This window comes from Neovison vison, chromosome 12, assembly GCF_020171115.1.
Source record: "Neovison vison isolate M4711 chromosome 12, ASM_NN_V1, whole genome shotgun sequence".
In the NCBI taxonomy this organism is placed as follows: Eukaryota; Metazoa; Chordata; class Mammalia; order Carnivora; family Mustelidae; genus Neogale; species Neogale vison.
This window is the reverse complement of record NC_058102.1, coordinates 14,596,874-14,609,086: the sequence shown is the minus strand read 5'-3', so window position 1 is coordinate 14,609,086 and position 12,213 is coordinate 14,596,874. Positions and strand designations below refer to the sequence as shown.

Below are 12,213 nucleotides of genomic sequence, written 5' to 3'. Positions count from 1 at the left end.
GGTTTCTGCATATGGGGGGGGGGAAATCTCTCTTAATAGCCCTTTATATCCCCAGACAGTATTATGCAGACATCCACAAATGTGTCTTTTTTTTTTTTTAAAGACTTTATTGATTTATTTGACAGACAGAGATCACAAGCAGGCAGAGAGGCAGGCAGAGAGAGAGAGGGAAGCAGGCTTCCTGCTGAGCAGAGAGCCCAATGCAGGGCTCAATCCCAGGACCCTGGGATCATGACCTGAGCTGAAGGCAGAGGCCTTAATCCACTGAGCCACCCAGGAGCCCTGATATTGTGAATTTTTTTTACTTTTTTACATTTACCATTTTATATGGTGAGAATGTTTTACTTTTTAAAAATTCATAGATATGTTTATACTTAGAAGTTAAATCCAAAACTGTATAAATATACTTTTATACAGTCTTTTGTACATGTGTATTTTGTGATAAAAAAATTTAAACTTTAGATTACATCTACCTTGGATTATACGTGCAAGGTGTAGAAGTGACTCTTACCATGCCTAAGAATAATGATGAAGACTCATTAACTTGAGCAGTGTTGATTTGCATTATTTTTGCCTGTGGCATTATTTTTTAATATGCTTTTCCTCCATAATAAGAGTGTTCACTAAAACGAATGCCTAAGATTCCTTTTGATTAATGCCTCATTAATCGAATAAGTTAAATACTAATAAAAATTTTTTTAATTTATTTTATGGACACTGAAAGGAATGTGGAGACCTAGTTTAGATGAATTTATTTAGCACTGCAATTAGCAATTAAGCAGGTAGTTCCCTACAGAGAACTATTTAAACAACTTAAAGATTTAAAATACACTTAAACATTTTTATTTTATTCTTAAGTAATCTCTACAAACTTACAACTCTGAAATCAAGAGTCACATGTTCCACCGACTGAACCAGCCAGATGTCTGCATTAACTCTAATTTTGATTTTAAAAAGCCCAATACAAGGGCACCAGGGCGGCTCAGTTGTTAAGCGTCTGCCTTCTGTTCAGGTCATGGTCCCAGGGTCCTGGGATCGAGCCCTACCTCGGGCTCCCTGCTCAGTGGAAAGCCTGCTTCTCCTTCTCACACACCTCCTGCTTGTGCCTCTCTGTCAAATAAATAAATAAAATCTTCAAAAGAATAAAAGCCCAATACATTACGACATCACAGATCATTAAGAATAGCTTGTTTCTTCTCTGTTTCAAAAGAAAAAGAAAAGAAAACAAATAAAAAGGCTTTACAAGTATAGCGATGGGGGAAAATGAGCTTTTTCTACAGTATTCCTCTGAGTACTGAGGCTCATGGGAGTTTCATGTAGGAGCTCCATCTCTGAGCTCCTCTGTGAATTCTAAGCCTGGGGCATTTGCAGTTGTTGCAATATAATAAAAAAATAAAGCTCAATTTCTCTTAATTTCTGGGAACAGTTAGTAGAGTAACTTTCATTCCCTTCTATTAACCCGGGGACAGGGTACCAAGGGTGTGAACCAGATGAACTGATAAACCTAGATAAAATATGAAGTCAACTACATCTCTAGATAAAGGCCACCAACCCCACAAGAGAACTAATCAGAAAGAACTGCTACTCCTCTCCACTAGAACTCCAGAAACATTTCCTCCATGATGGTGCCACATGTGGAACTGATGTTCAGACCTGCTTGGCTTCTCCTTTACACTCTTAAAGGGGCTCTCTCCCCCTTCGGGATCCACTGAGAACAATTATGCAATTAAGTGTGGAAATTCAGTCGCTCTCCCTTACCGCTCACCTGGAGCAGGGATGGCATTGTGAGTGGGGGAAGCAGCCAACCCTAGATGACTCCCTGAGACGGGCAAGGCATTGCTCACAGAGGATGAAGTCAGCTGCTCCATCCCCACTGGGCTCAGGTTCATTTCATTCATCCTAAGGAAGAGCACACACAACCAGTTAGGCAAAATCTTACCTCAGTGATTCCATTTAAGTTACGGAAGAACCTGAAATGATGGGGGTAAGGAAATGAGAGCTGACCAACTACTACTTCATTTTTATGCTTACAGTTCTCTGAGATGGAGGGTCTTATTCTTTCTACTGATAAGGAAACTGGGATTCAGAGTCATTAACTCAATGTCACAAAGCAGAAACAGGATTTAACTCAAACCCTATGCACACTGACTGAAGCAGACTCCAATCCTTAGAGCACACGGCAGTAAGAGTTTGGTTTTTTATTCAAACACTAAGTTTTTTCTTTCACAATATTTTCTTCAGATGGCCTATTTGTTACTTCAAACGAGACTTTTGTAGAGTTTAACTCACTCACAAGGTAATTTTTTTTTTTACTAAGAGTTACAGTGATACAGAATCTGAATTAGATTATTAACTGTGTGAAGAAGCACCGTATTTCCACCATGGATTAGATTTTATTAAAATTCCATATAAAAATCTTAATAATATCTGCCATATAGCGAGGTTCGTTATGTAAGCTTTGCTATGCTACATATTTTATAAAAATTTACTTCATATTCTTTCACCAATTCGTCAAAATAAATGAGGAAACCAGTCTCAAAGAGGACATGTCATATGCACCAAATCCTAGCAATTAAGCAGAAGAGCACAGATGCTGCAAAACATTGCCAAAAAATTTCTCAATACAGCAAACCTTTTTTTTTTTTTTTTCAAATCTACAGACCATTTTTGTCAAGCCAAAAAATCTGAGAATCACCTTTTCTTTGCAACCTATCTTACATTATCTTTAACAGTATTATCAGAATACACTGGTTTGGGGCGCCTGGGTGGCTCAATGGGTTAAAGCCTCTGCCTTCGGCTCAGGTCATGATCTCAGGGTCCTGGGATCAAGCCCCACATCAGGCTCTCTGCTCAGCGGGGAGCCTGCTTTCTTTTCTCTCTCTGCCTACTTGTGATCTCTCTCTGTCAAATAAATAAAATCTTAAAAAAAAAATACACTTGTTTGAGCAAGTTGCCTGCTCTTGGAGGCTATCAAGAACTATTAGTTCCGGGGCGCCTGGGTGGCTCAGTGGGTTAAGCCGCTGCCTTCGGCTCAGGTCATGATCTCAGGGTCCTGGGATCGAGTCCCGCATCGGGCTCTCTGCTCGGGGGGGAGCCTGCTTCCCTCTCTCTCTCTCTGCCTGCCTCTCCATCTACTTGTGATTTCTCTCTGTCAAATAAATAAATAAAATCTTTTAAAAAAAAGAACTATTAGTTGCTATGTCAGAATTGGAGACTGCCATATTATAAACATTATAATTTCAATAAGCTAGCCAACAGGTTATCCGAAGGTTACCAAAGTCCTCCAATCCCAGACCACCTGGGTGGCTCAGTCAGTTAAGTGTCTGCCTTTGGCTCAGGTAATGATCTCAGGGTCCTGGGATAGAGCCCTACAGTGCTGAGTCAGGCTCCCTGCTCAGTGGGGAGTCTGCTTCTCCTTCTACCCTTCCCCCCTGCTTATAATCTCTAACTCTCAAATAAAATCTTTACCAAAAAAAAAAGAAAAATCTCCAATTCTATATTGAGAGTAAGCATAGGGCACAGTAATGCAAGCTCTTCTGTGGCTATCCCATGGGAGGAGTAAAGAAGGAAAGGAGGAATCAAATGGATCTACATATTCCTTAGCAGTGAAAGCAAACCTAAATAGATTTTAATCTGAAAAATGGCAGTATCAGCTATCAATAAACCTGAAAATAATAGCTCACACTTACTACTCCCTTACTGACCTAAGTGATTTACATGTAATTTACATGTAATTATTTCACCTAATCCTTATAACTGCTGTGAGGTAGGTATTATTCTTGATCCCATTTTAGAGATGAGAAAACGGACTCAGAGAGGCTAAGAAACTTAACCCAAGATTATATAACAAGTGACAGTTGGAATTTAAATCCAGGTCTCCCAATTTAAGAAATCTAAGCCAAATCAGTATGTTGTGCACGTAAGACCAATATAACATTGTATGTCAACACCTGAAATTAATACAACATTGTATGTCAACTACAATAAAAAAAATTTTTTTTAAGACTTTATTATTTATTTATTTGAGGGGGCGGGGGACACCACTCAGAGGGGGAGGGCGAAGCAGGTTCTCGGCTGAGCAGGGAGCCTGATGCAGGGCTGGATCCCAGGACCCTGAGTTCATGACCTGAGCCGAAGCAGATGCTTAACCGACTGAGCCACCCAGGGGACCCTAAAATAAAAAAAAGTTTTAAAAAGAAACTCCAGAAACTCAAGCTGTTAACTACAATTAGACAATTACACTAAAAGAACCATTTGCCTTTTACACAGTTCCAATAATTAGGATCTGTGTATTTATATTACGGGTTGTGTTTAAAGTCCCATGTAGACCTGTTCCTGCATTATTCTACATCCAGAGGCTTTAATCTTACCCCAGGCCACGTAGCTCATTAAACTAAACTCTCAGACATTAATAAAATGAACATGGCTCACAGTGGAGAACAGGCACTCTGAAATATTTGAGATGGATGGAGCAATGCATTTTCATCGCCACTAGAAAGGCAACTAGAAGTACATGACAAATGAGGTACACCTTACAAAGGAGAGCACATTAATAACAGTATTTAATTACGCTATAAAGAGTGCAAAAAAACCTTTATAGCCTAAAGAAACAATAGCTACCTTAATTTTCCAAGTTTCTAGGCGTGGGTTGGTTTAAAACGGACTTTTCCCGTAACTTTTTATAGCTACAAATATAACTAAAACTCTACAACCACTGGAGCAGGGGGTTACAACAAATGGGTTACAATAATTTTTTAAAGTACACTTAAAAGTCTACAGCTTCAAATCCCATTCTAAAAATTCCCGAATATTAATCTGTGTACCTACTCTCCAGATAAAAATCAAAATGGTGTTTCTAGGTTGACTCCTAGGCCTTCTCTTAAACCAGTTCAAACCAGAGTTTAATGTGAGAACCTCAGCAGATTTCTGCTTCGTTGTGAGTCACTAAAACCTGATGACCTCAGCAGCCATAAACCAAAGGTAACTAGTATCTCGCAGAGGGAAAGCAGATGAAGGGAGGAATTTACAATATGATCCTCAAAAGACTCTCTCTGAAGTGCAATTCTATTCTACCTACCTTTCTCACAGGAGTTTCTGGGAAGCAATCTGGGAAGAAGGGCCAAAATCATACCAACCTCTCTCTTCTTCCTACTCACTCCTGGTAAAATCATTTCTTTCACACTTCTACACTTTATGTGTGTGTTTCTAACTGACCCAGGAATAAATCATTTGCCAGTTGCTAATGACTTTTTCTTAGAATCTTATGCCGTTTTCTTAGAATGACATATAAGAAGGTAAATGAGGGGCGCCTGGGTGGCTCAGTTGTTAAGCGTCTGCCTTTGGCTCAGGTCATGATCCGGGGGTCCTGGGATAGAGCCCCACATGGGGCTCCCTCCTGGGCAGGGAGGCTGCTTCTCTCTCCCCCATTCCCACTGCTGTGCTCTCTCTCACTGTCTCTCTCCCTGTTAAATAAATAAAATCTAAAAAAAAAAAATTAGTCATGTTTAAAAAAAAAAAGAAGCTAACTGAAATGCAGGCACTTTGCAAAATGCAAGGGGCAGTTTCAGCAACTTCAGTGAATTTGTTTTATATTCCTCCATCCTAAACATACATCCTATGAAAGGGTCCCAAAAGAATAGCCAGACATAACTATATCCAGCATATTTCTGTACTGACATGGTATGATTAAATACTTCAAACATTAGCATGAAATCTGCAAAACTAATCATTTCTACCTGCAAAATTAAGAACTTAATTTCTCCACATTACCGTCCAAGTCAAAGGATAACCAGCAAAAATCAAGGGGAAGGATGGTGAAAAGCTAAAAACACACTCTGGAATTCAAATCAAGATATTAAGGGCGCCTGGGTGGCTTGGTGGGTTAAGCCGCTGCCTTTGGCTCAGGTCATGATCTCAGGGTCCTGGGATCGAGTCCCGCATCGGGTTCTCTGCTCAGCAGGGAGCCTGCTTCCTTCTCTCTCTCTGCCTGCCTTTCTGCCTACTTGTGATCTCTGTCAAATAAATAAATAAAATCTTAAAAAAAAAAAAAGATATTAAAAGCTCAAGTAACTCAACGGCATAGGGAAAATGTCAATGAGCCAACAATCCATGTGTGGCTATCTGGAACTATTCACATTTGGAGTAAATCTGGTTGAATCAGAGTATATTCAACCCAATTCTGGCTTCTGGATTTCTCGATCCTTTTGGGACATATATCCATCTGCAAATCGCACCTGTAACCCTCCCCCACGGCATCGAAAACCCAAGAAAGGCACTCTAAACTCTCCTTTGCCAAATGTTTTCCACAGACGTCACCAGCGCGGAGCCCACCAAGCTACTCACCTGTGATGCATCTGCTTGGGGCCAAGTGTCAGAGAAAAGAACACACGGGTGGCGGGGAACCGGCATCAGGGACTGCGTTCCAGGGTCACGTGCTACCGCATCTTGCTTACAACCGCTGCACAAACGCGGCCACTCGGCCCCGCGGCCGCCCAGGGCCGCCCAACTTCTCCCGAGGGCCGGCGGCCGCGCTCCCCGCCGCGAGATGGGGCATGCCGGGGGACACCCGGGGCTTTTCCTCCAGAAGCTTCGGGAGGGAGGCTGCCCAACCTGGGGAAGGGGAGGACAAGGGCGGTCACCAGAACGGGAGAGGGGGATGCAGGCCCCGTCCCCACGCCACCGGAGAGCCCAGGCGCTGCGGACGCCGCCTCCCAGGGGCGGACGGCTGACTCGCCCGCTCGCCGGCGTGGGGCCCGCAGGCCCCGCCGCCCTCGCCCCGCCCCGGCCGGGCCCGTGCGCAGCCCACCTGCCGGTCGCGCGGGGGGCGCGCGCGCCTGCCCCACCGCTTTGTTCCTCATCCGGGCAGACCTCGCCTCGGGCCCTCCCCGCCCGCTCGACCCCCGCGCCCCGGGGGCCGCCGGCCTAACGTTTCCCGCCCGGCCCGGCCCGGCCCAGCCCAGCCTAGCCCGCCGTCTCCTCGGGGCCGCACCCTCCGAAGCGCGTTTCCGGCTCCTCAACCACTCGGGGCGCCTGCCGCTCCGCCCCTCGTGCGTGCGCCCCTCCCCGCCTTGGCCCGCTAGCGGCGCCGGCGTTCCGGCGTCCCTCCCCCAACCCAGCCCCTTCTGCGCGTGCGCACTGCGGGGACCCAGGCCCGAGGGTGCCTGGCTGCGAGAGGCTCCGCCGAGAGCGCCGCGTCTCCGGCTGGCTGGATTGCATCGAGCGCCGAGCTATCGACCCACAGTTGCTAGGCAACCAGAGCTACTGCGCAAGTAGCAAAGGTGTTCTGAGTCCCCTAAATCCTCAGATTCAAGGTTTCAGTCTTCTTGTCATTCTCCTCCTGGGGAAGCGTGGGTCCACGCAAGCCCCAAAGATTCGAAGTAAGGGACTTAAGCCCAAAGATGTTGGCGCTGTTGCCCAGGAGGAACTGGGAATCCGTCTGGAATAGCTTTCACCTTAGGTTACACCTGAAGATGCCCAGTTTCCCTGCTTCAAGTCATAAATGGGGGAGTGGGATTTGTACAGATTTTCTTCCCCTCATCTCTTTGCCCTTCTCTCCTGTACGCCAAGCACCGTGCTAAGCTCTAGGAATACCGAGATGGGATCATTTTTCTCTAATGTCAAGTTTGTGAGGACTGGACATTAAAACTACAACAAACTGCCTAGTACCTTCCAGACACCAGCAAAACAGCGGAGACCCAGGAATTCCTCCTTTCCTTCACAAATCAATTACTGAATGACATCTCAAACATAGAAATAACAAAACAAGATACAGGTCTTGACCTTGAATAGCTCGTTGTCTAGTTAAGACTGGTGACTTTTGCAAATTCAGTCCCAGGTAAAGGGGCAAAGAAGCACGCACAATGTTTTGAATGAGAGGTGAGCGTGGTGTTTCCCTTCCCTTCTCATGAAAAGAAAGCACAGCTCCAGATGGGGGAACTAATCACTGAACCCTGACAGGTCACATTGGTTTGCTCTCTTGTTGACAACAAATAGAAGTCTAAGTCAGGAAAGTAAATGAGACACAGTATTCCCCAAAATACCAAATTCAAACCTGGGGTCTAGAGAATAATGGTGCATTTTATAAAAGGCTGGTTAATTTTACTCCAGTTTTCCACGCCTATTCTTTTCAAACGTTATTAATTTCAGAGATGTAAAAATCATGTAAAAAAATCATGATTATGTAGAATCACGTAAGACCTAAAACTAATAGTTACAGAAAATAGAGGAGAAAATCTTTGTAACTGTAATGGGACATGAAAGTCAAGAACCACTAAAAAAATGAAAAATTGAACTTCATCAAAATTAAAACTTTTTTTAAAGGTTTTATTTATTTATTTGACAGAGAGAGAGATCACAAGTAGGCAGAGAGCCTGATGCGGGGCTCGATCCCAGGACCAAGGGATCATGACCTGAGCTGAAGGCAGAGGCTTAACCCACTGAGCCTCCCAGGCGCCCCCCCCAAATTAAAATTTTTTGTCTTGAAAAGACACTGTTGGCAAAATGAAGTCAAGCCAGAAGTGGGTATAAAATATTTGCAAAACCGGGCACCTGGGAGGCTCAGTCTGTTAAGCATCTGCCTTCATCTCCCTGCCCAGCAGGAAGTCTGCTCCTCCTTCTCCTTCTCCCTCTCTCTCTTCCTCTACCCTTGCCCCAGGTTGTGCACTCTCTCTCTCTCTCTTTCAAATAAATAAATAAATAAATAAAATCTTTTAAAAAATATTTGCAAAACAAATATCTGACAAAGAACTTTTATCTGGAATATATAAAGAAGCCCTTAAATTCAATAATAAGGAGGTAAACAAACCAACTATTTTTAATGGGCAAAATATCTGAACTGCCACTTTACCAAATAAGATCTATGGATGGCAATTAAACACACACAAAAAAATGAACAACATAAATAGTTATTAGTGAAATGCAAATCAAAACACAATAAGGTAACATTACACACCTACTAGGCGGGGCAAAGTTTATTTGTTTTTAAGATTTTATTAACTTATTTGACAAACAGAGATCACAAGTAGGCAGAGAGGAAGGCAGAAAGAGAGAGGGGAAAGTAGGCTCCCGGCCGAGCAGAGAGCCCAATGCAGGGCTCAATCCCAGGACCCCAGGATCATGACCTGAGCCAAAGCCAGAGGCTTAACCCACTGAGCTATGCAGGCAACTCAGGGGCAAAGTTTAAAAGGCCAACTATAACAAGTGTTGGTACAGATACAAAACAACTAGGACCCTCACACTTTGCTGGTGGGAATGAAAAACGCTACAGCCACTTTAGAAAACAACTTAGTAATTTTTTTAAAGAGATTATTTATTTATTTGACAGAGAGAGAGATCACAAGTAGGTAGAGAAGCAGGCAGAGGGAAGCAGGCTCCCCGCTGAACAGAGAGCTCGATGTGGGGCTCAATCCCAGGACCCTGAGATCATGACCCGAGCCTAAGGCAGTGGCTTAACCCACTGAACCACCCAGGCACCCCTAACTTAGTAATTTCTTATACCATACGATTCAGTAATTACATTCATAGGTATCTACCCAAGAGAAAATAAAAACATATATACAAAAACTTGTACAAAATGCTCATAGAAACTTTATTTGTAATAGTGCTAAACTATAAACAGCCCAACTGTGTGAGTGCATAAGCAAATGAGAGTATATCTACATAGTGGAATACTATTCAGCAACAAAAAAGAGGAAGATATTGATATGTGGATGAAGTGCATCTTTCATACACAAAAGACTATACATATTATGTGTACCCGCTTATATAAAATGCTAAAAAGGCAAAATTATAGTCATAGGAAGCAGATAAATGATTGTCAGGAGTTGGGGATGAATGGGAGGGATGAGATTGCCTATAAAGGGGCACGAGGAAGCTTTCAAGGGTGATGAAAATTATCTTGATTGTTGTAGTGGTTACACAATTGTATATATTTGTCAAAATTCATCAGGCAGTACGCTGAAATTGGTGAATTTTATTGTATGTAAAAATCATCAGAAAGTCTATTTAGAGTAGGTCACCGTATGCTTTCATCATTCTTCTTTTTTTTTAAAGATTTTATTCATTTATTTGGCAGAGAGAGAGAGACAGCGAGAGCAGGAACATAGGCAGGGGGAGTGAGAGAGGGAAAGCAGGCTTCCCGCCAAGCAGGGAACTTGATGCAGGACTCAATCCCAAGACCTCAGGATCATGATCTGAGCTGAAGGCAGACCTCCAATGACTGAGCCACCCAGGCACCCCTCTCTCATCATTCTTAATTTTATTATAATTAATTGTTTAATTTTCTGTCTTGCCAAGTAGATTTTAAGTTTTGGGAACAAGATCCATGTCTATCTGATTTAATGCTATATGAGATAGCACAATACCTGACATATACTGGGAGCTCAATAAATATTTGATTAATAAATGAAAATTAGGGGCGCCTGGGTGGCTCCGTCGGTGAAGTGCCTGCCTTCGGCTCAGGTCAAGATCCCAGAGTCCCAGGATCAAGCCCCACATCGGGCTCCCTGCTCAGCAAGGAGTCCACTTCTTCCTTTGACCCTTCTCATCTCGTGCTCTCTCTCTCTCTCTCTCTCAAATAAATAAATAAATCTTTACAAATAAATACATACATTAAATTTAAACTGGCATAACTGTACACTATGCTTATTAACTCACATATCGCTTTCCTTGGAGACTTACAGAAAAATGAATGCTTCAAAGGTTTCCTACGGAGCTGATTTAGGATGACTTGCCACTTTAGGGAGACACCAAGGGGCCAGTAAAACAATCAAAATAATGGGAGAACTACTGACCAATCAGACAAATAGAAACAAAGAGTGTAACCATTCTTTTAGAACCTAAGTATTTAAGCGACTGAAACAGAGATGCTGGTTTGCACCCAAAGGTTGAAACTTAGAGATAAGTGTATATGAGACCAACCAGATCACAGCCATTCACGTTTTTGCTGGATAGAAAATTATCTTCCAGCATTAAAGACGTGGGAAGAATGGGTAAATGGAGGCTTAGTTCGGGCTGCTCAGGATATCCCTTTTTTTATTTGACTCTAATTAAGGTATAAAATCCTGCTTTTGATCTCTCATGTTAGGAAGAGTCTGGAAATATCACTTTTTGTGGATAAACCTGTTCTTCAGCATTCTTGAGATTCTCTCCCTAAGCCTGAAACAATTACAACTTATTACATCAGATTCTGACACTTTTCTTTATATAATATTTGCAGAAAGTCATGGGAAAGCTAGAATTGATCCAACAAATATTTGTTGAGTAGCTACTGTATGCCAGGCATTGCCCTGGGTACTGGGGATACGGCAGTGAATTAAATGGGCAAAAAAAATGCCAGTCCTTATGGAGCTTACATTATAGTGAAGGAATACAGATAATAAACAAGTAACTAATTAAAATATATAACATTCCAGATGGCAATAAATACCACGAAAAATTATGGGAGGGAAGAAAATGCTCGGAGGTAGGGGCTGCAATTTTTAAAATAGGATAGACAAATCATCACTGAAAGGTGAAATCTGTACCAAAGGAGGTGAGAGAGTGATTCATATGCACATCTGAAGAAGAGAGTTTCGGTCAGAGGTAAGGGAAAGTGCAAAGGCCCTGAGGCAGAAGAATATCTGGCAGGTTTGAAGAATTGCAAGAAGGACAATGAGAGTAGAATTGTACACTCCAACATGGTGGCCATTAACTACACGTGGTTATTGTGAACCTCTAAAATGTACCTACTTCAAATTGTGACTTTTCAGCTCATTCCAGTATCACCTAAAGCCCTTTTCTTCTGCCCCTTGATTCTGAGTTGGCCATACTAGACTCTACTAGAACTCAGTCTCAATCATTGCCCTTCAGGCTCAAGAACTAAATAAATACTTCTTGCCTTAAGTGACTGAGTCTTGGGGTAATGTCCTTGGTGCCCACTCTGAAGGAGGCTGCCTTCATTTTCTTGGATACTACTGATTTTCTGCTCAGAGCTTTGGAAATGTTACATGCGTATGAAAGATTAAGCACTAGTATTTGCAACAGTTTTTCTTTAGAGTTAATGTCCAAGAACAGGCATACCTCGTTTTATGGCACTTTGCTGATAGCACATTTTTTACAGATTGAAGGTGTGTGGCAACCGTGTGTCAATCAGTCACTTGGTGCCATTTTTTCCAACAGCATTTGCTCACTTTATGTCTCTGTGTCACATTTTGGTAAAACTCCCAATATTTCAAA

General features: G+C 42.6%; 1 protein-coding gene across 3 annotated transcripts in view; it reads right to left on the bottom strand.

Annotated features, from left to right (window-relative positions):
- Nucleotides 1-7,045, bottom strand: part of PRDM4 (PR/SET domain 4) — a 29,377-nt gene extending 22,332 nt beyond the window's left edge. For 2 of the 3 annotated variants that reach the window (XM_044226572.1, XM_044226574.1), the window contains exons 1-3: nucleotides 6,806-6,920; nucleotides 6,343-6,609; nucleotides 1,766-1,899 (exon numbers count right to left, since the gene is read on the bottom strand). In XM_044226572.1, coding sequence (XP_044082507.1) covers nucleotides 1,766-1,899; nucleotides 6,343-6,353 — 145 coding nt within the window. In that variant the 5' untranslated portion in view covers nucleotides 6,354-6,609; nucleotides 6,806-6,920. Of the gene's footprint in view, nucleotides 1-1,765; nucleotides 1,900-6,342; nucleotides 6,610-6,805; nucleotides 6,921-6,988 lie in introns of those variants that run through there. The other variant, XM_044226573.1, reaches the window with a different exon arrangement.
- Nucleotides 7,046-12,213: the final 5,168 nt, after the last annotated feature.